This window comes from Lottia gigantea (assembly GCF_000327385.1).
Source record: "Lottia gigantea unplaced genomic scaffold LOTGIsca_118, whole genome shotgun sequence".
In the NCBI taxonomy this organism is placed as follows: domain Eukaryota; kingdom Metazoa; phylum Mollusca; class Gastropoda; family Lottiidae; genus Lottia; species Lottia gigantea.
Genome location: NW_008707180.1, coordinates 179487 through 203905, shown reverse-complemented (window position 1 = coordinate 203905; position 24419 = coordinate 179487). Strand labels below are relative to the sequence as shown.

The window sequence follows — 24419 nt, the reverse complement described above, 5'->3', positions numbered from 1 at the left end:
AAATAGAGAGTAAAATTCCTAGTTGGAAGTATTTTTAAAGGAATTATGCTTTTATTGTACATTTCTGGTACTTTTGAAGACTATTCACATGTATTCAGAACTCAAATCAACTCCCAAAAATGTTGAATTTGTTCCTTTGGTAACATTGAGAATTCTTTTTAGCTACATTCGATAAGTAAAGAATTACAAAAAATGTGTGGTATTGTCATGGATAATTTGCTAAATAACTTCTTTCAAGTTTTATACAAACATGATATAAGTTTAGACAACATATTCCATAATAGGGAACCAAATAAAATTAAAAGTGAAAGACAATGCCTCATGTATTGCACGATAATAGAATCCATCCTCTTCTTCAACTGCCATCATCAGAGTCAAATTCTCATCTAGAGATTTCAGAGACAAGAGTTTCAAAGATGGAGCGCCAGTGCCTAAACCACCATTTAAAGTAGCATTAAAGGACACTGGTATTGCAGGATTTAAGGACAAAATAATATCCTTAAACTCATTGCCCGCCTCTATGTTCAAATTGACTTGATCGATTTTAACGGTCAGGGTAAATATATATGTAGCATGTTCTCCTACATGACATGTTTTCCCTAATTTCTTTATAGATTGACAAAAAACAAAATCTTCATGACTTGATGTTGTTTCATTACACTCTGGAAAGTGTGTACCATAAATACATTTTAAAGGATCAGCTATGATATTGGGTAGATTTTTTAGAACTGAGTTGGCAATATTTTCAACTTTGGCAATCTGAGTATTTACAACTTCACCTTCCCAACTGACTTTTGTCCCAGAGAAATGTTCACATCTAAGCTGCATACCTGCAATGTTGACTGGTCCAATTGGAATACAGAGTGTGCGATAACTTTCCCAGCTTAAAGCAGGTGATGTGTCTGGTTGCAAGGCTGGCAGACGGACAAACAACAATGGCAGGATGGCCAACAAACTGAATGAAACCATAATCACTTTTTTGACAGTGGCATATTTTTTGTCAGCAGATTTACCAAACACAGCCTTAGTTTGGGTCAAAGCAATTGGTATCAAAAGTAAGCCAAGTGTGACCAGAAGTTTTCCAAATAATTCAGTTTGGACCAGTTTGATAAGAGCGTAAAGAAAAAAAATTATAACAGCACCTAAACTGAGAGGCAAAATAATTGGCATCAAAAGATAGCCAACAGTTGCTCGAGCCAGTCCAAACCAAGTCGTAAACGGGAAAAAGGATGTCATAATAGACCACCAAAAGTAACAGACAAGATGGGGAATCAAGACTCTGTAGGTTCCTTGCCAAGAATGAGACATACTCATTTTGATAAAGAAAACTGGTATAATGAGGTAAGCTATTGAAGGTAAACTGATATTCACAAAGAATCCATAAGATAAATCTACTCTAAATAATGGTTTGGAAATTAGATACACAAACCATTTAATTATTGGGATATTGGGAAAATTTTCAAAGAATATTGGTAACGAGGCCAATACATTAGCAAAGAGGGTAAAAAATGTGATTTTATCGTGACTATCTCCTAAACCAATGAAGCAAAACACTGCCATAAACAATGCAATAACACATAGTTCTGAAACTGGGATATAAGCCTTATTAGCCAATGAAAAACTAGCAATACCCACAGGCAGATTTGCAAAAAATACAAAATATGGTGTCAAAGAATTCCAAGAATACTGTGATTCAGTTTTTTCTATGTCAATGGTCATATCATATTCCTTCAGCAAACCAGCCAAATTGGCAGCATCAGACTGTTTCCGACGTTTGTAGAACATTTGCATGGATGATATAACCAGGGAAGCATAAGATAAGAAAAATATAAACAAAGGAATAACAAAGAAAATAAACTTGGGTGTAATATAACTATAAATAAATAGTAATATTAATAGATAGATCTGGTTTGTTGGAATGAATGAGACTACCCATTTCATTCCTTCCTTTGATAAATATTCTAAAGCTTTATCTGTTACCACTCCAGCTGTTTCTTTTGGATATCTTAATATCTAAGAAATAAAGAAAGAAATAAGACTATTGAGTAAATGAATGTTAGATTAAACCTGAAATTTTATCATACATTCTTAGTTGCTGAATTATCAGATGAAGGAATCAAACATATTTCTCTCATAGAAGACATTACAACATTAATTTGATATGCTAAAATCCTTTTACCTTCTGAGCAATAGTAGCAGTTTTATAAGCTTCAGTTGTGTCTTCAATTTCATCTGATGTTAGTGTTAGTGTACCTTGGATCTTTTTAGATAAAGTCTTAACAAAGTCATTCTCTGTTATTTCTGTACCTATCTTTTTACCTGCATTAAAATAAAAAATAGTATAAGATACAAGTCATTTTATAAGCATTAACAAGTTAACTGCTGACCTACGAGAATTCATCCTACCAGAATTCATCTATAATTTATTTATTCTCATTATTGACACGGAAGGTTCAAAGTTTTGGCGATTTTTAACACTGGATGTTGTTATTAATCATAAATAAAACATGACTAAGCATCAGCACGAATATTTGTAGGCGCGATTGGGTATGGTAGGGGTGGGCAATGAGGGACGATAGAGTTGTCAAAAGAGCATTTGCGTTTATTTCGAATTGTCACATAAACAGAAAACAATGAGTTACATAATCAGTTTTTCTCGTTATATTGCCGAAAACATTTATCTACGCACAATGCTGGTTTTTCTATGCAGACTGGGCAGAAGTAACGGCTTTCGTGTCTCTGTTTATTCTGTGAACAAATCAGACATGGCTTTGTGGGTCGCTGTTTCTTCTCAGAAGGAGGGATTACTTCAAGGAAATGAAATTCAGCTGAATCATCAACTCCTCCACGTCTTGCTCGAATTTTCAGTTCATTTGTTAGACGATCCCCTATTAGATGCATCACCACTGCCTCACGGAATTCCAGAAGGCTCATTTTCTACAAATGCTTGTCATTGTACAAGATATGGGCGTTCATCACTGCAACTTCTATGATATGAAGACCTATTTTCTTGTACCAGCGCATAGTTTTCCTCAATGCACTGTAATAAGATAGCATCTGGTCGGATCTGTCGACCCCAGACATACCACTGTTATAATCTCTGACTAAGTTTGGTTTTTGGATTTCTTTTCCGTTGCGATTTCTGACTGCGACCATCTCTACGGAGTGCATGTTGGATATTGTCAGCACGTCTCTTTTGTCTTTCCATTTACAAACTGCCACCCCTTCTGATTCTCTCCAAATAGCCTCCCCTTTCTTCAGTTTCTTGTTAACAACTTCTTTTGGGTTACCCTTCCTATCACTTCTCAATGTCCCACAGATGTAAGTACAGCGTGTTGACAGCAACTTGAATAATTCGACGGAGTTATAGTAATTGTCTGTAAAAACAGCATGGCCCTTATCCAGAAAACCTCGTAAAAGATCAAGAACGGGTTGCAGCAGACTGTCCTAGACAATGAGGATCTTCGATGGAAGTTCCTGAGTATATACAAATTCTAAGAACTAAGCCTCTTGACTCACACAATTCATAAAGTTTTATATCATACTTATGACACTTGTTTTTGATATACTGACGATACATCAATCGACCACGCCAAAGTACCATGGACTCATCAATTGACAATTCCCTCAAGGGATAATATATTCTATCCATGCCCTGATTAAAACTATCCAGCATTGGTCTAAGTTTATAAAGACGATCATCAGATGGTTCTCGGTTATCGGCGAAGTGCCAGAATCTGAACAGAAGCTGAAAACGATTTCTTCCAGTGACACCCTTGAAAAACACGGATTTGTATAGGGCATTATTGCTCCAATAATGTTCCACTGTTGGTAAGTTAACGGGTCCCATATGAAGGAGTAATGCTATGAAATGTTTCATTTCTTCAGTGTTAGTTTCCTTCCAGTCATGGAATCTAGATTTTTGTCGCAGCGGACGTTGTTTGTTGATTTCAATACCAGCATATCGATTCGTTTCAACAACCATTAAGTTTAAGAGTTCATCGGTAAGAAATAAATCAAAACATGCGCCTGGACTATCATCGTGCGTCTCCACAAGAAGACCAGATTGCTCATCAAATTGAAATATAGGAGGACCACTTGCTACATCAGACCATGTATGTTGTCTTTTGGCCGGTTCAGCATTTCGGACATTTATTGTCTGTGGTTCATGTGTATGGAATGGTTGTTGTGAATCACCTTCTTGTTCCAATACATGATCTATATCATTACTTTCAATGTCAGCGTCAAAACCACCATTCGCCAGAGCCTCTAACAATGGCCTGGGGTCACCACCTGCAAGAGCTCTTGTTGGTGCACAGGGGGTTGTTTTCATTTCACCATCACTGCAAAGAAATAGAACAATATCTAAACTTCCATACCAGGAAATGAAATCTTAGGTCCATATTATGTATCTTAAAATCATTCTTGATCTACATATATCATCATGGCTATATCATGACGTAAAATCATATGAAACTTACCTTGAAGATTTTGAGTCTGAGGAGACCATAGGGTTTCCAAAATCGGAATCAGAAAGTTCATCTTCAATAATGGTGGTGGTATCTGAAGATTCTTCAGCACTCTCGTCAGTTGATGGTTGTTCCATTATAATGTCAGCAATTTGTTCGGCGCTAAAAACATTTGACGCTGCCATTTTCAAGGCAAAGTACACGTGGTAAGGCAACTAACACGTGGCGAAGCAAATTCAGAGCGCATGCGCAATTTAAGCCCTGTCGGGTTCTTATTGGCTTAAAATTAGAACGAGTATAATAATTCATTATCATAACTTTGGTGGTTGTAGATCGTAGTTCGGCAATACTAACAGAACATTTATTGTATTGCCATGATACGAATCGTATTACGGCAAGGTCGATAACGCGAGTTATGGAAGTGCAAACGAAACAGAAGTCTGTAAATGTTACCAAACTACGACTCGTACTTACTTCCATTGCTAAATGCCCGGCAAGGGAAGTGGGGACTATCAAATGGCTTCGGCAGTCAACGTGTTAATTTATTCTTGAAATCATGATGTTGTGGTGTTTGTAGCTATGAATAATCAAGTTTGATCACCTGCACCTTTTGAAATCAAATATTGTAATAATTTTTACATCAGATGAAGTCAATTTCTGAACAACATAAAAGACCAACCTGCAGCCATGAGAAGTTTTTGTTGTTTTTGTCCAGGAAGACTTTTAATTGCCTTCATATATTCATCTTTGCTAATTGTATTTTTATGGGTGGTGTTGAGAGATTGAAAGAGTCGTGCAGAGGCATGGCGTATCTGTTTCTCTAGGCTTGAGGTTTGAATACACCATCTTATATCTGGTCCATTTTCTTCATTTATACCTGAAAATAGAAAGATTCTATGTAATTTAATGATACTATCTAATATAATTATTTAATCGTTTGTTGTACGAATCGTATCTGTACAAGTACATTTTACAGTAATCAAATTCTGTGTCCAATGTATCTGTGACCATTTTTCCTCATTTGCCTCTAATCTAATTTATGTTGAATTATTTAATGGAATTTACATGACCTGTTATTTTCAGTCTGTAGAGCAGTAAGTCTAAACCTACCTATATCATCCTCCATACATTTTTGCAGTTCTTTCGTGGCATCTTCATTGCCTTGCTTAGATGATTTCACTAACCAATGTAATGCAAAGCTAATATTTTCATCTCTATTGATTTCACTATCAGCTAGCTTGAGATAACGTTTGCCTAATTCATATTGGTGTTCACCACTTCCATTTTCAGCCTCTTGTTTCAGCAAATTAACATTGGTGTCATCATTGGTGTCTGGAATTCATATAATGAGTTAATTTTAACAGGTAGGCCTAACAGGTAAAATGTGATTGATTATTCAAACTATATTATGGCAATGACAGTTAGCAACATTTGATTCTAGTGAAGAAGAAGATTAAAAAATTAAAGAAGAACTCATTAGAGCAAATTGAATAGTAGCTGTCAGTTTATTTTTAGAAACAAAACAAGCAGAACCTGTCCAATAAAAATCGGTGCTGACTACAGCTGAAATTTTAAGTAAGCATCAAGCCTAAACTCCTTCATAGATTTATGCACACTGTTCATTGACCTTGTTACCATGCATTGTCAGCTCATACACTCCTTTCATATTTTGAATTCGGAACGTCGCATACCTTCCGAACCTTGTTTATTACATTCTTGGTCGGCCATGTTTGATATTCTTCGAGTTTAAGCTTTTAAGGTCTAAGGGAGATAACTCTGTTTAAGACGTTTTGTCTATTACCTCCCTTAGACCATAAAAAAAAAAAAATCCAAAGTCAGGTTAGAATTTGTATTGTCATGTCATCAAATCAACTTTTAAGGGTATTGTTCTAATAATGTTTTTTTTTGTATTAAGACTAGTCGCATACGAGCAAAAGTCTGTCTATAGAAGACCTGCTCTCTGACTACACTGAATTGAATTTTGACAATCATTATCCTATTATGAATTTAAATAGGCCCCCTGCCAACTAGAAAATACTAAATGTACTGAGAGTCTTAGATTGCCTTTGGGTTGGTGGAAATGTTAACCACTGATTTTTCAGAGGGAAATTTTCAGTCTGGGATCGAAGTGTGTCTTTTTAAAATGTAAAATCACTGAACCTCTCATATTTCTATTGACCCGAAGACATGCTAAGACAATTGAAAATTTTATTTTGAATATTTATGAAATAAGAGAAAAATTCAATTCAGTCAGAGAGTAAGAAGCGTAAAACATACAATTTGATAAACGTTACAGAGGAAATATTTCCATAGCATTTTCTGTGTGCCTACATGGTCCACGTAGAAGCTAGGATAATCATAGCTATGGTTGAACATAGGCAAGACATGTTGTAGCCATACATTAATGCCTGTATGAAGAAGTTTTACAGACACCTTTTCAATTTTAATCCAACCAAAAACTTTGCTACATATTAAAAGGGACAATGTTAAGAGGGGACAATGTCCTACTACTACAAGATAAAGAATGAACATAATTCAACTAAGTTTCAATTCATTATAGCCTAATTTATTATATTCTATTTTGCAGATTTTATGTATACATGGTTACAGGTAGGCCATGTTATTAATCTTAACTACGAAACCATACCTACTTTAGTAGCTCAGGCTCATCCTATATCGCCTCTTTACTTTTATAGGTCCTAAATTAAATACCGGGTATCAAAAGATGGCAAGAATTTCAGTCTGATGGATATTTTGTTGCATCTATATCTCACAAAACATATTAACAGTTTCAGTAAGAATATAGGTAAACCTATATATTAGAAACATATTTTTATTCCTTCCAGGCAAAATGAACAAAGTTTTAGAGAAAGAACCGGTGCCTTCCGAAAACTTACCAAAAAGTATGCAGAACTTGGTAAGTATAAGCTACAGACATTAAGAACATAGAGTCTTGTCACAATGACATTTTAGATATGTCCCTATACATTTTAATTGGCCATTGTCAGTGATTTGTATTCTTTAACAGGATATATTTGATCAATTTTCAGTATTTATAACAGCACCAAATGTAGTACCACCATTAGAGAGTTTGGAAGAAAATTCAACAGATACAAAAAATGATGGTGAGCAGATACTACTACTTAGCCATTTTGAAAAAAACAAGTTAAGCATATGAAATTCTATATATTTTGAAAAATGTAGCAGTAATACTAAGTGTTATAACCATATCTTTTTTTAATGAGAAAGTTCTATTGTTTTTCAAGACATGTGATGAATGATGAAAGTCAGTTATAATTTAAGACATTTTATACAAAATGCATAGAGTGAGATAGACGTTATCTGCTCTTGAAGGGATTGTAATTGAGGGTTTTATTAAATTTTTATTTGTTACAGGGACATTAACGGCATTGTTTTGCACCATTCCAATTGTCTGAACATAGACATAGGTTGTACTAAATTTTTCATATGACTAATTAGATTTTGTTTTTGTTCAGATCAGAGAGGATGGTGGTTTTCAAGATCTGATGATTATTTTAGAGCTCAAGATGAGACAGATTGTTGTAAGGGCTATGAAGAATCATTAGATGTCATAAAGAAAGCTTTCATTTCACAGGTAATTGCGTTTCTTGTCAGCCTATTAATATCTTAATGAGCACCATGCATCATACTAAATTTTATTTCACTGAATTTTACTTCATTGCCATTAAAACTAAGGCCTCTTATCTAAATTTGAAAGGAGTAAGGTTATAAGCAATTTAAACCAATTAAAACAATGTTGTATGTTTCATACAATGCCTATACACATATTGTTCACACAAGTTTATATTGCTGTATTCTAAAGTATTAGATTGACATATTTTAAGGGACCATTCGACGGAGTATTAGGATTCAGTCAAGGTGCTGCTATGGTTTCACTTCTGTGTGGTTTACAAGAATTAGAGCCAGGTAACGATATTACATAAATATTAGATACAAATACACAATATTTCATTGTTAGAATAGTGCTTCCTACATCAAATGTAAAGATATAGTATGATTGATTAGCCTTAGAATCTGAGTAACTTTGTCAGGTTCTGAATTAATATTCTTGGTATAGGATATACCGTTTCCCATTTATTGACATAGTTGAAACAAAATTAGAATGACAACTATTGATAACCTTCTGTGGTAATCTTCATTTTTTTCTTTCAGAGGCTTGTCCAAAAATTAGTTTTGCCATAATGGTAGCTTCATTTAAAAGTCGCTCTATACCTCATTGTAAGTTGTATGAAAAGAAAGTAACAATACCCACATTACATGTGTTTGGAGATACTGATAAAGTTATACCAAAAGGTAAGCACATAGTTTAATTCTACATATAACATGGTAGTTCTTGGTTTGTTATCTTACATTGGGTAAATACAAAGTGCTTAGTTTCTTAGCTTTTTGGCATATTTATGTGTTATAAAAGTCTCGATTGATTTAGGCTGTCTTGACTGAATCACAGGAATATTATAACGCAACAATTAGTAGTAATGTTTTTTAAAAGCTACAAAACTTTCCGAAAAAAGATAAATGTTATTTTATCTTTGTAGAAATGAGTGAAGAACTTTTAGTACATTATGAAAATCCAGTGATATTGGAACATCCAGGTGGCCATTTTATACCAGCTTCATCACCACAGAAAAAAGTTTATGTTGACTTTTTAGAGCGAATGATAGAAAATAAAACATAGCCAAATTTTAAAAATTTTAATTTAATATAACATTATCAATAAATTATTTTCAAATAACAATTCTTATGAATTTTAATATTTTAATACAAATGTATTTAAATTAGTCTTGACTAAAAAATAACTACAGATTTTTTAACCCATCAGCAGCCCAAACCTTAACATATGATAAAACAGTAACAACAAAAACACAAATGTTAATAATTTAAATGTTGTAATTTGAAAACTGATAAAAGTTCTAAACAATGAAATTGTGTGTGGTATGGTTCAGTTCTGTCTTTACCTTATTTACTCTAATTCTAAATTGAAAAAAATCCTGAGGCAGTAGATTTTGTGCAACTGTGGATGTAGTTGATCAGTCATTACACATTTACATTTGACACCCTTTTAATATTAAAGTTTAAGTAGGTCTTGTTCAAATTACACCACTTTCAATATCACAATAATTTGAAAATCACATTATGTTAAACATTCAGTTAGATCTGATGGGCAAAAAAGTATCGCACACGTTTGATTTCTCCCTCACATGAGATTCAGAAAAAGCTAAAACTGCCAAGATCATATGAAATGGGTCTTTTTCAATTTCATACCAATGCTTTTCTCCTCTTATAAATGCCAATATCACATGATCAGTGATCTAGTAAATGACTCTGCCTATGTCGACTTGACTCCATCAATAACTTTCTCTGTGGACTCTGTAAGCCCACAGTGATATGTGTCGGAGTTTGAGGTTGACCAAAATCTCTTTCATATGGATTGTTTATATCTATACGTAGTAGTTCTGCTGCTTCTAAATTGCCTGAAAAAGAAATAATCAACACTGTGCCTGCTATTTTAGATTTGTAACAAAATCTACGTGTGGATGGCCATGTTTAAAAGGGACATTATATTGGCTTTTTTTGTAGGTTGAAAATTGTAGTTGCTCTAATATGTAAAGATACTCTTGCAAAGCTAGGTGACATACGCCCAGCAGCTGCTTTGATTGCAAGTACAAATCATTGTTTGTAGCCTGTACAGTGAGCATGAGCCAATTGTGAACAGATGGACAAATGACAATATGCTTCCATACTATGTGTATCAAGAGAATCCATAAAGAATTGTTGCTTGAAGAGTGAGCAAAAGTTGCACTATATAGCTAATAGAGTGAATACACTAAGTTGAAAATGATATTTTGGTGAAAAATTATCAGATCATCCTGAAAAGCGATAGGGATCATCTGTTTAATGACATTGACCCACAAAATAAGAAGAATTGTAGGCTGTAGAGATGTTTCTTTATGTCTTAAAAAACCTATATACCTGCATTGATGGCACTATCTATAGGATATATACCAGCTTCATTACATATGTTTGGATCAGCACCTACAAAATGAAAAGTTCTGTGTACCTCTTTAGTGTTCGGAAAGGCCAAATTACTTTATTGAAATAAGTAAAATTACCTTCTATCATAAAATGTACATTTCATTATTACATTAACTATTTTCAAAATGAAAAGTAAATAAACTTACCATACTTCAGCAGACATTTTACAATATCAACATTGCCTTTACTAGCAGCTCTATGTAGTGGAGTAAAACCTTTCTTATTCTGTTGATTAACTTCACAACCTTAAAGACACAAGTTAATTTATATTTTTCTACCAGATTTATCATTCAAATGTGGATCTTTTTAACTGTAGTATTGAATTGCGACAACAACCCAAACAAATGCCATCAAAGAGATTTCAGTCGACTTATTATTATCATTAACATTATTTAGAAGAAAATTCCAAAAAAAGGTTTTCATGCCTTTGTAGGCCTATAGACATCTGGAACACTAATAGCTTCTATTTCCACAATTACAACACCTCTATGGTACCTTTAATTCAATTATAACATCAATATGATATTTCTATTTCCATCACCTTCAATCCAAATGCAAATATGACATTAAAATCTATATTTTCTTGAATTAAATGAGCCACGGATGTGGAATTTGTAATCAGAATGGTGCAGATAGAAGCTACAAGTATCCTTCATGACAAACAAAGACATTGAAACCTATTTTGAAACCCTCCAATACAATACCTGCTATTAGTAAAATTTTAATGACATTAAGATTAGGAGATTCTGAGTTCAAAACACCAAATGTTGCTAGATATAGTGGTGTATCACCATCTTCTGTTGTACTTAATACATCCCCACCTGTAAAAATAAACAGATTCATTTTTATAAACCCACACACTAATGTTGGTGTATAAAGTTGTCCCCCTCGTCTATCTGTCTGTCCGTGTATCCACAATTATTGTGGACAAGATAGAGAGGTAGTTTCTACATTGATTTTGACAAAATTTGATATTGAAAATCGAAAAATATTTAGTGAGTTATTACCCTTTTTCTTGAAAATTTGTTGTGGACACGATAGAGAGCTGGTTTCTGGATGGATTTTGATAAAATTTGGTATGAATGTTTGCTATCACTTAAGGTTGAACCCTATTTAAAATCACACAAATCAAATGATATTTGATATGAGTTATTGCCCTCGTTCTTGAAAACGGGTTCAATTTTTATTTGAAAATGTGTTTTGGACATGATAGAAAGCTGGTTTCTTGATGGATTTTGATAAAATTTGAAGCATGTGACAATTGAACAAAATTGTCCATACGTAATAGCTTCAAGGTTAACCTTACAAGCTCTTTATTGAGAATGAATTGTTATTGGGAAATAACAATGTTCCCTCATTGATGTAAATCGTGTGACAATTGAGCCCACTGGTTCACCTGTAATATTGTGGATGTAAATAGCACACACTACAATATGGTGTAGGTATAAGATGGTCAATAATGGACACAAATTGTAAGTAGCAATCTATATAACCTTTGTAATTTAGTTTACCTAAATAGATACTAGGTAATAATATTAAATAATACTTGTCATGTACTTTATACTTCCCAACCAAGATCAAATAATGCAACATCTATAAAATTGCAATTGTATATAAAACAAATTCATGTTAAAAGTAATATGATCAGTTTTTTTCTGATAGATTAATATTTGAGAGCTTTGATCTCAATTTGCTGGATGATTATACGTATTAATTAAGTATAATCAAATTTCAGGATAAACTTTCAATTATTGACATAAAATTAATCAATCTCACCTTTCTTTAAGAGGTATATTATAAGATTTTCACAACCACTTAAACATCCACACTAAAATTTAGAGATATATTTTTTTTTATTATAACAAGATGGATGACATAACGAACCAAAAAAGATTTCTGAACACAAGGCTTTTAAAGAGGACATTATAGGGTATTTAACACAAATATAAACTCTATCTAACCAACTGTAATTATTCTATTATAGAATATAACAGAATATATATATAATGAACCTACTAGAAACAGAGATAAATCTGATAATGGTGGAATATAATTAACATCATATCCTGTAGATTCCACCATTTCTATCACTTGTTCTGTGTGGCCCTCTTCATAGGCAGTCTACAATGGAATGCAAAAAATTGAATTATGATTATTTTTATAATGCTTTTGATTGTGGGTATGTAACCTAGATTTCGACCCTTACTTCGTGCACAGGGGCAAGAATTGATGAGCAGGAACACAAGGTTTTCCTAATTTGGCATAGTGCGTTGGTTCAGATTTTGTGAGAGATGCAGGCAATGTCACATTATTTGTATTATAGTTTGGTATTTACAATTTAGCATGTGACCCTGATCAAAATTTGAAAGAAAATACATTGTGCTCATTAGCTTCATGATGTGTTGGAGACAACAAACATTTTTAGTACCAACCTTTGCTACATCAAAAATATTAGACCTTTCAGATTTGTTTTCATTAAAACAGGATGGTAAAGGCTCATCTGAAAAAAGTTTTGAAATAAAATACAAGATAAAACACATGCAAACTATTAATATGCCATTAACTATTTCAGTATATAGTATGATAAATGGCAGATTTCTGTGTGAGCGGACAATTATTTTGCAATTTTTAAGAAATATGATTTCATGTCTTAATTTGCTATAAGTTTTGTTGATTAACATAAGTTATGATAATTATAAAAACACTAATTATCATTTATTGAAAGCTGTGTGAATTCTAAAGACTAAGCATCTGATTAGTTGACCATATCTTCTTTTGAATCTTATTATTTCAAGTCACCTACAAAGATCTTCATAAGTATGGGTTGTTTTAAGATTGAACATGCCCAAACCATGCCCCCATTCTTCATACTTCCTCAAGACCGTGGTAATATAAGTGAGAAAAATTATGTATTCATAGCTAAATATTGTCCAATCAAACCTGGCCCTGCTGTCTCAGTAGTAAAATTTCAGCCAATCAAAACAAATCACTTGTTATAACTCATATGTTTCCGAACGTTAACAAAACGAAAGCAGCATGTCATTAAATGTTTAGATTTAATATATGGATGGTACAGTATTGAGTAAAATTTTAGGTAAAAAATTGAAGCTGGGAGAAAATCAAACCTTACTTCGGAATATTTATTTGGAAAGAATATGTTCTGATCTCTTCAAACGGGCGACATCAAAGCGATGTGCTTTGTTTACATGACCTCATTTCTGTTCTTCGATCTGATTGGTCAGATTTAAATGCCACCAATCTCATTTCCATGCCCACAAACCAAAATGTAATGGGCTTAGTTTCTTAGGGGTTATTAAGAGCATATGAAAACCCGTATTCGTGATACTATGATGTTAAAACAACATATTTTCTGAAAATGGTCTTGAGGTCTTGCAACAGTATGTCTGGCAAATACAATCAAATCAACAACAAAGCTTTCAACGTTCAACAAACGAGACTCACTAGTTTTTCTTTTACGTTTTCTTGATGATTTTGAAGATATGAAAAACAATAAAGGTACCAGTACCATTATGAGAACTGAAAATCTTCTATCACAAAATAGTTTACCATATTGGCTTAATATGCTTATTACATTATCTGTCAAAATAAAAATAACAAACAATATTAAAAATATTGTTTTTTCAGTCATAATAGTTGACTAAATATTTCTCAGAATCAAACTATCTTTTGGACTGGTAGAGAATAATGCTTTAAATCAATAGAGCACACAAGACATTCATCAAATACCACGACTGTTGATTGCTCTACAAAGTCAGAATTATTCAGTAGAATTTAGGAGTTGATCTTTGCAGCTGTACAGTCCTCAGAACTTAAATCATTTTTAGGTGGCTAAACATTAAATTTAAATATCATAGAATTACCAGTATTGAATTTAATATGCCATACACTACTAGGCCTACCTGGAATAAACTGAGTGTATGGGTTATCAACTGGTGATACAGATGTAATATTCCTTAATGTCTTCACAATGACATTAACATTATCAGTTACTGACAACCATATCAAACTAGTGGTGTTCATAATCACAATGTTGTTAGGCCAATGGCTGACTAACTTATCTGGGATCTTCTGAACGCCTGAAGCAACCTGAAGAAAATTTAAAGTAGAATAAAATTAGGCCTATATCTATTTACACATTAGACTCTAGTAGTATAGAGGCTACTGTATGAAATAAATAAAAAATCTAATGTCTGCCTAATGATGTTGATTGGGCTAGGCCTACTGAGTCTTAAGATGCACAATTAATGTCATGATGGTCATGCTGCCGTAAGAAAGAAGGCAAAATATGTCATTTAGAATTGGATTGTAAATGAAATTTGTTTAGTCTTATAAAGGTCTATATACTACAGGACTACAGGTACAGTGGTGTAACCTATTTTCGTGGATATAAGGATTCAACACCGAATTTCGTCAAAGTTAAAAAAACGAAGAAAAAATTTTATGTCTTAGATGTTTCCTCAGATACTCTACAAAATAATTAAAATTGGTTTATTTCGATTTTCTTTATGAATCCTTCCCTTTGACCCATATTTCATGAGCAACCAACTCGGCAACGGAGGCAGAATGCATCACCTATTTTCGTGTACAATGTTTGATCTATAAATAAGTCTAGAAAAACACGTTATATGGATACCGGGTGGTATAATTAACTTCTCTTAGTATTTATCTTTTTAAATATCAATTCATTATAACTAGTGACAATTCCTTCAAAGAACCACGATTTAAAAAAAAAAATAGTGACTGACAAAATAAGATACGTAGCGTGATTTATTGCTAAAAGTCACTGAAACAACATAAGAATATGGTCCACTTTGTGTTCCATAGAAATTTTCTGCTGACACGGAATCCGCTAGTTGATCATGTGACTTCATTCGTTGGACTACATTCTAGCAGACGACACTTGGAATTCCGATTACCGCTTGGGATTATAAGGAAATTCGATAAAAAATGGTGACGTTTGGTAATAAGTGAAATCTGCCATTTTGTATTTGTCAAAGTATACATTAATACATTCTACCTTGCTTGAAACTACTGGATTTATTCTACTAGCTGATATTGTAGAGAAAACCCATGTTTATAAAAACAAACTAATGCGGAGGTCGCGCAAGGTCGCTCATGCAAATTATTAATCCTTTCCGGAAATCCACGAAAAATAGGTTTCCACGAAATTAAGTTACTTGATATCCCCAATCCCATGATGGTGTAGGTCAATAATTAGTTTTCAATAAAAAAGGATAAGCCTACAATGAATCGAATGTTTGTGCGACTTTGATCACGCTCGTTACTACATTAGTTGCAGTAGGCCTAACTATTCGTTCGTTCATCGGATTTGCGAAGCGGAAGCCTAGCCTAGACGGCTACGGTATCTTATGTAGTTCTGGCTGTATGGAAAATTTCAATTAACTTTGTTCTTAATAAAATAAATGCAACATTGGCTTTCAAGGTTGCGAACTATATTATTATACTTGTAAGTTCTTGATACAACAATACAATTCTAGTCTATTACTGACACTGTTGTAGCAGACGAAAATTTTAGGATGTCGCTCATGCAATAAACTTCTGAACTAGGCTACCAGAAGGTTAACTCTTATATCTCGATTATGTCCATCTCAATTCAAAACAAAACGCATCAACTGTACTTTTCATATCTTTATGTCATTTTTCCGGAAAAGTGAGAATTTTAAACATAATGTAGTAATCAAAGGAACAAAAAATGGCGTAAGCGATCTGATCTTGACAATACAAGAAAGAACCACGTGACTATCACGTGATGTAAATTAATGTCATGTGACTCATGTGGAGTTTGATAAGAAAAGTAAAGTGCTCTTATCAAACCTTTTCCGAAATTTGTTTTTACCTTTCAAGAAACATGTCAGAATCCATCGAACCTAGGCAGCCTTATCCCGCTAAGGAACCCTTTAAAACTGGATTTCTACAAGTGTCTGATATACACAAGTTATACTATGAAGAATCAGGCAAGGAAAATGGAAACCCTGTAATTTTTGTGTAAGTATAAAAGACAATGATATTGATGTGATGATAGCTACTCTCTTAACAGGATATATTACTTTTATGACACTCTCAGTAGTGTAATATGGCCTCATTATATGACACAGAGAATACATATACATATACCTTATACGTAAAATATGTGTGACAGCTTAGGTGCTCGTTATGTAAAATTTTATCTCATATAATTCTAGTGACAGTTACAATATCCTATTAATTTTTTTTTCTCTGCTTGATGCTTGACTAGACAGATAAATAGTGAAATTATTATAAAATACATTGAAGGCATGGTGGTCCAGGAGGTGGCACCAGTCCTAACTGTAGAACATTTTTTGATCCTGAGGTTTATAGAATTATTCTATTGGATCAAAGAGGAGCAGGACAGTCAACACCACTTGCAGAACTTAGGGTGAGAGAAAGTTTTTTGTATTTTAGAACTAGTTAATTCTATGTCTTGATAACTTTTCAAGTCTAGTAATATATTTAGATGAAGAACTTTTTTACCTTTTTTAAAGTAGAAAATATATGTGCCATTGAGCCCTCAAATTCTTTCATTGTTTTCTGATACAAGTGACATGGTCAGAGGGTGGCAGCTATGTGACTAAAGATGATAACTTGTAAGTGTTTTTAGTTGTCAAATGTTAATACTGACCTATTGTTATCATTCTCGGACAACCAATATATTAAAAAAATCTGTTGTTTTGAGATTGTACATAGGTGTAGGATCTCAAAAGATATTATTTATCCATATAACCTTTAATGTTATGTGACTGAAATATTTTTCCAGCCACTGACAGAAAATTCCATTGAGACTCTTGTCTACTTTGCCTTTAATTTAATAGATTAATAAAATAAAATAGAAGAGAATGAATACTTGAGTTGGTAACATAAATCCCTCTGACCTTATATAGCTCTTGAAATATTTTGAACCAATAAATCTCTTATAAGTCATGTTTGATTTTATTTATTGGTACTTATTTACTTATAAAATTAGCAAAGTAATTTATGTCCATGAAATTGTACGAAAACCATTATTTATAGAGATAAGCTTATTGCTTGTTGGAAATAGCATAATCTGCTATCACCAGTTTTTTAACATTCTTTTCGAATTTCAACTCTTCTCATATCAAAAAAAATATTTTGATTGTTTAAAATTCACCACTTGAATAAAGTGAACCTTGGTACTATTTTTTTGTTATTGAAAAGGGAATGTGTTTTTAATGTTGATTCTTATGTATCAATGCTGAATGATGTCTTTATTCTATGTCGTCTCAATAGATATAGAGAAATAGATTATTTAAAATAACAAATTAAATTGTGTTAATATGAGAAATAGACTAGATAAAACATTGATTATAAATTATATAAAAATATTAGTTATATTTATGTTATATTACGGTGTAACAGCTGTATCTGTTTATATAGAATGTTTAAAACACATACAATCAAAGATATGTAAAGTAGCCATCCTAGATAGTTTTGATGTCAGCAATAATTTAATTAATGTATGAAAATTTGATGAAATTTGTATTAACAACCTACATACTATCTTTGAGTTATTGCCCTTAACTTAGTAAAAACGCGTCAAAATTGGTTTGTGAACACATTAGAGACTACAGTTTTCAATTGATTTTAAAGAAACATGGTGAGATCATGTATTCATATGATAATTTGATGTATTTCGGTTATTGAAATTTGGTGAAATTACTCAGCATAAATAACTTGCAGTAAAGACAGCTGCCAGTGGGCGTATGTTACCTTGCCTGGCAAGCTATCTTTAACTTCTGTTAAAGGACGAAAATGAGTTCTATATTAAAGAATTTATATCAAGAATGACTGGAAAATAAGTAATATTGAGTGGTTTTTTTTAGGAAAACACAACATGGGATTTGGTAGCAGATATTGAAAAACTGAGAGAACATTTAAAAATTGATAAATGGGTGGTGTTTGGTGGAAGTTGGGGCTCAACTTTATCTTTAGCCTATTGTCAAACACATCCTGAGAGAGTTAAAGCTGTGGTACTCAGAGGAATCTTCACACTTCAAAGGTTAGAAATGTGTACATGATAGAAAGTTCAAGTAAGTTTGCACCAAGGTTTGACAAATTTCTTACAGCACTGAATGTTGAATTGTAAAGTTTGGTTGTTTTGATTTTCATTAAAGGTTCAATTCTCTTTAGTAAACCTAAACTTTTGATGATTGTATGAAAATTTTTCAAAAAAAGTATATTCTATGGCAACAGGATAAAGAACGTTTACTTGACAATGATAAATATTTTGCAGACGTGAATTGAAATGGTTCTATGAAGATGGTGGTGCCTGTATGATCTATCCTGATGAATGGGATAGATACAATGAATTTATACCAGCGGTAAATTTGTTAATTCAGATTCCTATTATTTAGAAAATTTCCTAATTTAAAATTTCCATATAACTCATAAAATCATAGTAAAACCCCCAATAAAGAGTAGGCTTATTTATGCTGCTGTCCTTTAAAAATATATCTGTCATTGCACATTGCTTTGTATTGCTCATCTTCATCTTCTAGTCCGAGAGATATGATATGATAGGAGCATATTATAGAAGATTAACTGGTGAAAATAGAGAAATGAGATTAGAAGCTGCTAAAGCCTGGAGTAGATGGGAATTATCAACCTCCAGACTTTATTCTGATGAAGAATTATTAGAAAGAACTAAATTAGGTGACTGGTGTTTACAGTTCGCTCGTATAGAATGGTGAGTTTGTTCGTGAGGCTCTGATGAATGAAGCCTATTAAATTTGGCCCTATCCGCTCCTCAGATCAGACATTAAATCTTTTTTTATGGGAGTTGCTCCAATTCATTTTTGGGTTATTGAGTGCATCAAGATATTACTGATTTCTGGATATCTATGATGTTTCTGTGTCCTGCACGGTACCACAATAAAGTTGAAAGGTAGGTTTTTTATACGCCCACACGTAAGATGGGTGTATATTGTAATCACCCCGTCGGTCCGTCCGTCGGTCCGTTCACATTTGGCTCGTGCTCACTCTACAGGCTACAGTTCTTTGTGGATTCTTTTGATTTTTATTTTGTATGTCAATGTTGTTATGAAGATGATCCCTATTGATTTTCGTGATGATCGGATAATTTTTCACCGAAATATCGTGTCTGACTTGACGTTTTTCTCTATTAGCTATATTGTGCAACTCGTGCTCACTCTACAGGCTACAATTTTTTACAGATTCTTTTGATATTTATTTTGTGTGTCAATGTCATTATGAAGATGATCCCTATTGATTTTCGTGATGATCGGATAATTTTTCACCGAAATATCGTGTCTGACTTGACGTTTTTCTCTATTAGCTATATTGTGCAACTTGTGCTCACTCTACAGGCTACAATTTTTTACAGATTCTTTTGATTTTTATTTTGTATGTCAATGTTGTTATGAAGATGATCCCTATTGATTTTCATGATGATCTATCGATTTTCATGATGATTGGATATTTTTTCACCGAAATATCATGTCTGACCTGACGTTTCACTCTATTAGGTATATTGTGCAACCCTGTAGTCACTAAAGACTGTTTAATCATTTCTGACAGCTGCCAGTGGGCGTATGTTACCTTGCCTGGCAAGCTATCTTTCCTTCTTTGTACAACTCTGTAAGTTGACTGTGTTGTCTCTTCTGGGTTTGTGACTACCTTATTCTTAATCTTATTTCAGTCACTATTTTGTACATGGTGGGTTTATGGAAGATGGTTATCTATTAAAGAATGTAGATAAAATCAGGCATATACCAGCTACTATAGTGCAAGGACGATATGATATAGTTTGCCCCACAGAAACAGCTTGGAAACTACATAAGGTGAATTATTGTTATCTCCATATAATATCTTCTGATTTTTCAATTAGACAATGACGCAAGTCAGGAAAAGACTTCATTCAATGCAATTACAACCATCATTGTAAAAGTTGACAGCACTTGAGAAAGATTTGACAGCATATGCATTAAGTTTGTTAAGAGAGACTCTATAAATGTTCTCAGACATGACAGGTTTCTGTTTGAAGCTTAGCTGTAATCCTCTGCAGAAAATCTAAAAAACATATATTAAATAAATTTGTTTGTGTATTTTCAGGCATGGCCAGAAGCTGAACTTCATATTATACAGGATGCTGGACATTCTGCTAAAGAATCAGGAACTCAGACCAAATTACTTGATGCCACAGACAAATACAAAGATCTTTAGATTCATTTTTTAGAGTTTTGAGTGAGATTTTGTCTTTCAAATTTTGGAACAATGCATAATTCTAATTTTGTGAACTACGACACTGTGATCTAAACCACAAGCAGTTAAAAAACAATAAGGATTTTCAAGTCCTTTTTCCTATATTATATTTAGAATTATATATATGAATTCCGAGAAAGAATTTCTGTTAGAATTTCAGTTAACTAATATTTATTTGGTAAAATTTCCATGCAAATATATAGCAAGCTGTATTAACAGCTCATGAAACTATCATTCCTACATTATAGCTTTAATCGTTTAATTTTGTCCTACTGTTATTAATCAAAACTGGTACATCAGACTCAATCGACATCCCTGAAAGTAGGTTATCTCGTTAGTAAATTTGGAATATCAGTGCAATTTAATGTACTGGTCTGTTGATAGTGCAGTAAAATAAAATTGTAAAAATAATAGTGTCATAATGTTGCAGCAAGAAAAACATGGAATTCAAGAGTCAGAATAAGGTGGCCCCGTTTCAAAATCATTAGTTATATTCATTTGTTAAGTCAATCACTAACACTGATTTCACAATACATCCTACTGGTATAGCTAACATAGTAGGCTTAACCTTTGAAAACATGGCTGGACTTCTAGACCATTATATTGAGAACAAATGTTTTATTAAGTGCCAAAATATATGTTGTTGATATCATTAAATTGTGCCAACTTGATCTACTATGTGAATTTATTGATGGTGGAGGTTTGCTATTGGTGCAATGCTCAATTAACAATAAAAACTAATTTCAATCTCTTTTGTTGTATCTAGAAACAACTGTTCCTTCTTCATTCCACTTTGCATTCTAAGAGAGCTGTCTACATGATGCCAACACCAGTCTCAAAGATAGAAAGCACTACCTTATTCTGGTTTCCTGGTTATGTTAACCCCATCATACAAGTGATGTTATCCTTAAGCTCAGAGGGAGAAAACACTTATTTATGCTTATACATCTACTTTGAAATCAGATCTTAAATACACAATGAACACTCAATTTGATTAAATAAAAAGTCAACATGACATATCAATAAGTTTAATGTGGGGACAAAATACAATGCAATTAAAACATGTATATTATATTACAATCTATCTAACACACCAATTTATTCTTTCTTTATGTTTCAAATCAAAAACATTGGACAAGAGAAAAAAAGTACTTGCTCATTCTGTATATAAACATCACAGCATTCTGACAAACTAAAAATCAAATTGGTTTGGTTTTATTTACAAACAACAAGTGTATCACAGTCTAATAATATGATAAAATTATGAAACATTTAAATGGGTATTACTAAACAAATTTGTCTGATTTTAAATATCAGCCAAGCTTTAAAATGGTTCTAGAAGGCTTTAGTTGTTGGAGATAAGAAGTCGACAGTTCTCACCTTTGTAAAAGAAGAAAATTCTTTGATCATTTGTACTAAATATCTCAAACTATGTATTCCTATGATGGACACTCCTAACACAATATAAGTAGTGGATTTTTTTGAAAAAGTCCATAGCTGCATTGTGTTGTAAGACTGTGGTTTTCGGACTGATAATATTGATAGATATGTTTTTCTCTTTCTGTCTTAATAAAGATATCTTTGCCTTTCATGTTAAGCTATGTTAAAATCTGCAAAAATATACAAAGTGTATTTGCACAAATTCTCGTGGATGTAGATAAACATTGGTCTAGCTTTTATAGACAGCTCATGTTCGTGGTCACAATCTTTATGGATGTGTGTAAATTTCTTTGTTTATCAATTTTCATTTGTTCCATTCAATGAAATAACTAATTATGCATCAAACAAGACAATTCCTTGATTTCCATCTACCAAAATTCAATATATTTCTAGTTGCAGAAATCATTTAAATATTTTGAAAAAGTAGTAAGTATAATAATTATACAGGATTCACAGTTATATAATAGTATGTTAATCACGTTTTAACTAAATACTAACTAAATACGTTAAAGGCATCATAATAACACCGGTTATTATACAAGCAATACAATGGAAGCATTAAAGTTATTTCATAAGTTTGGCTTCTTAAATCAATTATTGGTGTGATTATATAATGAAAAATATTCCTATGATCAGGACTACAACCAAACATTTGGAGATTCAACCTAACATACTGTAACTGAATAATTAAGCATTATCAACAACCCTTCACTCAGACATATCTGACAAAATTAATCCTTATATAGAATGCTTGTGTCACATTCTTTGTCAACAAACATTTAATCAATATAATTGTTGTAAGATTTGAATGACATATAGAAGCGAGGAGCACATATAACAAAAACTTATTAAAGAAGTGTGTTATATTCCATAATATTGTCTTGTGTTTTTGTTATAATATAATTGTTGCAAGCCAAGCAATCTTAAAGGGATTGTAAAAATGTGTATCATGGGACACTTTTAGCATCAATTTGCATCATTCCAATTCCAATCAGATGTCTGTGGATCCTGCAATTCTACTAAAACTAAGGCCCTTCGTGATTAGTAGTGACACCTTATGCACTTAGTTTTAGTAGAATTGCAGAAGCCACAGACATCTGATTGAAAATTGGAATGGCTCATATTTATAAAATTTTAGCAAAACATTGAGAACATCAACTAGCATGCTTACAAATACGCATAAAATTGTACTCCTTCTGCATTTCTTGGCACTTCCACAGAGATGTCACATTTTGAATCTTGACCTTGACCTGTTCCCCCATTAGGTTAGTCTATCCAGTATTTGTACCCCCAGCCTCAGAAGACTGGCACCGCCACTGGACATACCAGTAACACCAAGTTATTTTTTGTGTAACTAATGGCAGTGCATAGACTTTAGGTTTAAGATCCATTTCTTCACCATATTATTATTTAAGTTCACTTACAGCATAATGAAATTGTGCATAAGATTAACAAATGAACTATTTACATATCAAAATAAATAGAAGAAAATATATTACAGACTAGAACGTTTAAAATGTGGCTTGCATTAAACTCTTGGTTGAAATGAGTGCTGATTGTTCAGTTTGACTCTAATTTCCAATGATAATAAAACACAGTGAAGTGGGGAAGAGTATTACATCAATACTACAATCAATATACAAAAATAATGCTTTTAGATAGGGATAGAAAATATACAAGAGTCACAAGTGACAATAGGTGTTTAAGAGAAGTAAGCATGAAACCATAAAGTTATAAACTATACGTTATTGTAATCTAACTCTAGAACAGACAAAAAATATATCCTGTCTGACATTTAACTGCTATGAGTTGAATGAGACTGGTAATTAAGGTAAAATCTAAAATTTAATTCAACATAAATTACTAACAGGCTTTTTCACATTTCAATAATTGCAGCAAAATATTTTCGAGAATTTCAATTTGGTTTAACTTCAACTAGGATGGTTTTGGTTTTAAAAGTCCTAATAAAAAAATGACATCAAAATATTTTGCTCCTGCAATCAGACTGGTCAATAAGACCAAAAAGCCTTGGTAACTAGCTACAGTAAACCACGCCTCGATTATGTTATTCTTTCTCTTTCCTCTTCTGTAGATCGCTCAGTGATTTCAGGCATACAAGGTGTATGGGGAGTACTA

The 24419-nt window shown here is 32.7% G+C and overlaps 5 protein-coding genes across 5 annotated transcripts; 2 read left to right on the top strand and 3 right to left on the bottom strand.

Moving 5' to 3' along the window:
- Window positions 1-261: 261 nt before the first annotated feature.
- On the bottom strand, window positions 262-4654 carry LOTGIDRAFT_171654 (hypothetical protein; the record flags this gene model as incomplete). The annotated part of the gene is made up of 4 exons (XM_009047856.1): window positions 262-2013; window positions 2180-2319; window positions 4198-4343; window positions 4482-4654. The coding sequence occupies 4 exons, from the start codon at window positions 4652-4654 to the stop codon at window positions 262-264; spliced, it is 2211 nt and encodes a 736-aa protein (XP_009046104.1).
- A 465-nt stretch (window positions 4655-5119) lies between these two features.
- On the bottom strand, window positions 5120-6197 carry LOTGIDRAFT_171653 (hypothetical protein; the record flags this gene model as incomplete). Its single annotated transcript, XM_009047855.1, has 3 exons — window positions 5120-5346; window positions 5580-5801; window positions 6161-6197. 3 exons carry the CDS (start codon window positions 6195-6197, stop codon window positions 5120-5122), a joined length of 486 nt encoding a protein of 161 aa, XP_009046103.1.
- A 112-nt stretch (window positions 6198-6309) lies between these two features.
- On the top strand, window positions 6310-9915 carry LOTGIDRAFT_224587 (hypothetical protein). The gene is made up of 8 exons (XM_009047854.1): window positions 6310-6350; window positions 7057-7079; window positions 7316-7386; window positions 7520-7594; window positions 7967-8085; window positions 8336-8417; window positions 8664-8804; window positions 9047-9915. Exons 1-8 carry the CDS (start codon window positions 6327-6329, stop codon window positions 9184-9186), a joined length of 675 nt encoding a protein of 224 aa, XP_009046102.1. The 5' UTR covers window positions 6310-6326; the 3' UTR covers window positions 9187-9915.
- Window positions 9813-14585, bottom strand: LOTGIDRAFT_171651 (hypothetical protein; the record flags this gene model as incomplete). Its single annotated transcript, XM_009047853.1, has 8 exons — window positions 9813-9982; window positions 10482-10544; window positions 11249-11365; window positions 12321-12372; window positions 12561-12665; window positions 12977-13044; window positions 14007-14141; window positions 14465-14585. The coding sequence occupies 8 exons, from the start codon at window positions 14583-14585 to the stop codon at window positions 9813-9815; spliced, it is 831 nt and encodes a 276-aa protein (XP_009046101.1).
- Window positions 14586-16373: 1788 nt separating this feature from the next.
- LOTGIDRAFT_224583 (hypothetical protein) lies at window positions 16374-21594 on the top strand. The gene is made up of 7 exons (XM_009047852.1): window positions 16374-16571; window positions 16860-16983; window positions 18446-18621; window positions 18856-18943; window positions 19121-19308; window positions 20281-20422; window positions 20694-21594. The coding sequence occupies exons 1-7, from the start codon at window positions 16435-16437 to the stop codon at window positions 20802-20804; spliced, it is 966 nt and encodes a 321-aa protein (XP_009046100.1). The 5' UTR covers window positions 16374-16434; the 3' UTR covers window positions 20805-21594.
- Window positions 21595-24419: the final 2825 nt, after the last annotated feature.

Coding starts and splice junctions, on each gene's coding strand:
- LOTGIDRAFT_224587 (XM_009047854.1), top strand. CDS start 6,327: ATGTCATCAAATCAACTTTTAAGG. Junction 6,351..7,056: donor CATCAAATCAACTTTTAAGG/GTATTGTTCTAA, acceptor TCTATTTTGCAG/ATTTTATGTATACATGGTTA. Junction 7,595..7,966: donor AACAGATACAAAAAATGATG/GTGAGCAGATAC, acceptor GTTTTTGTTCAG/ATCAGAGAGGATGGTGGTTT.
- LOTGIDRAFT_224583 (XM_009047852.1), top strand. CDS start 16,435: ATGTCAGAATCCATCGAACCTAGGCAGCCTTATCCCGCTAAGGAACCC. Junction 16,984..18,445: donor CACCACTTGCAGAACTTAGG/GTGAGAGAAAGT, acceptor GGTTTTTTTTAG/GAAAACACAACATGGGATTT. Junction 18,944..19,120: donor ACAATGAATTTATACCAGCG/GTAAATTTGTTA, acceptor TTCATCTTCTAG/TCCGAGAGATATGATATGAT.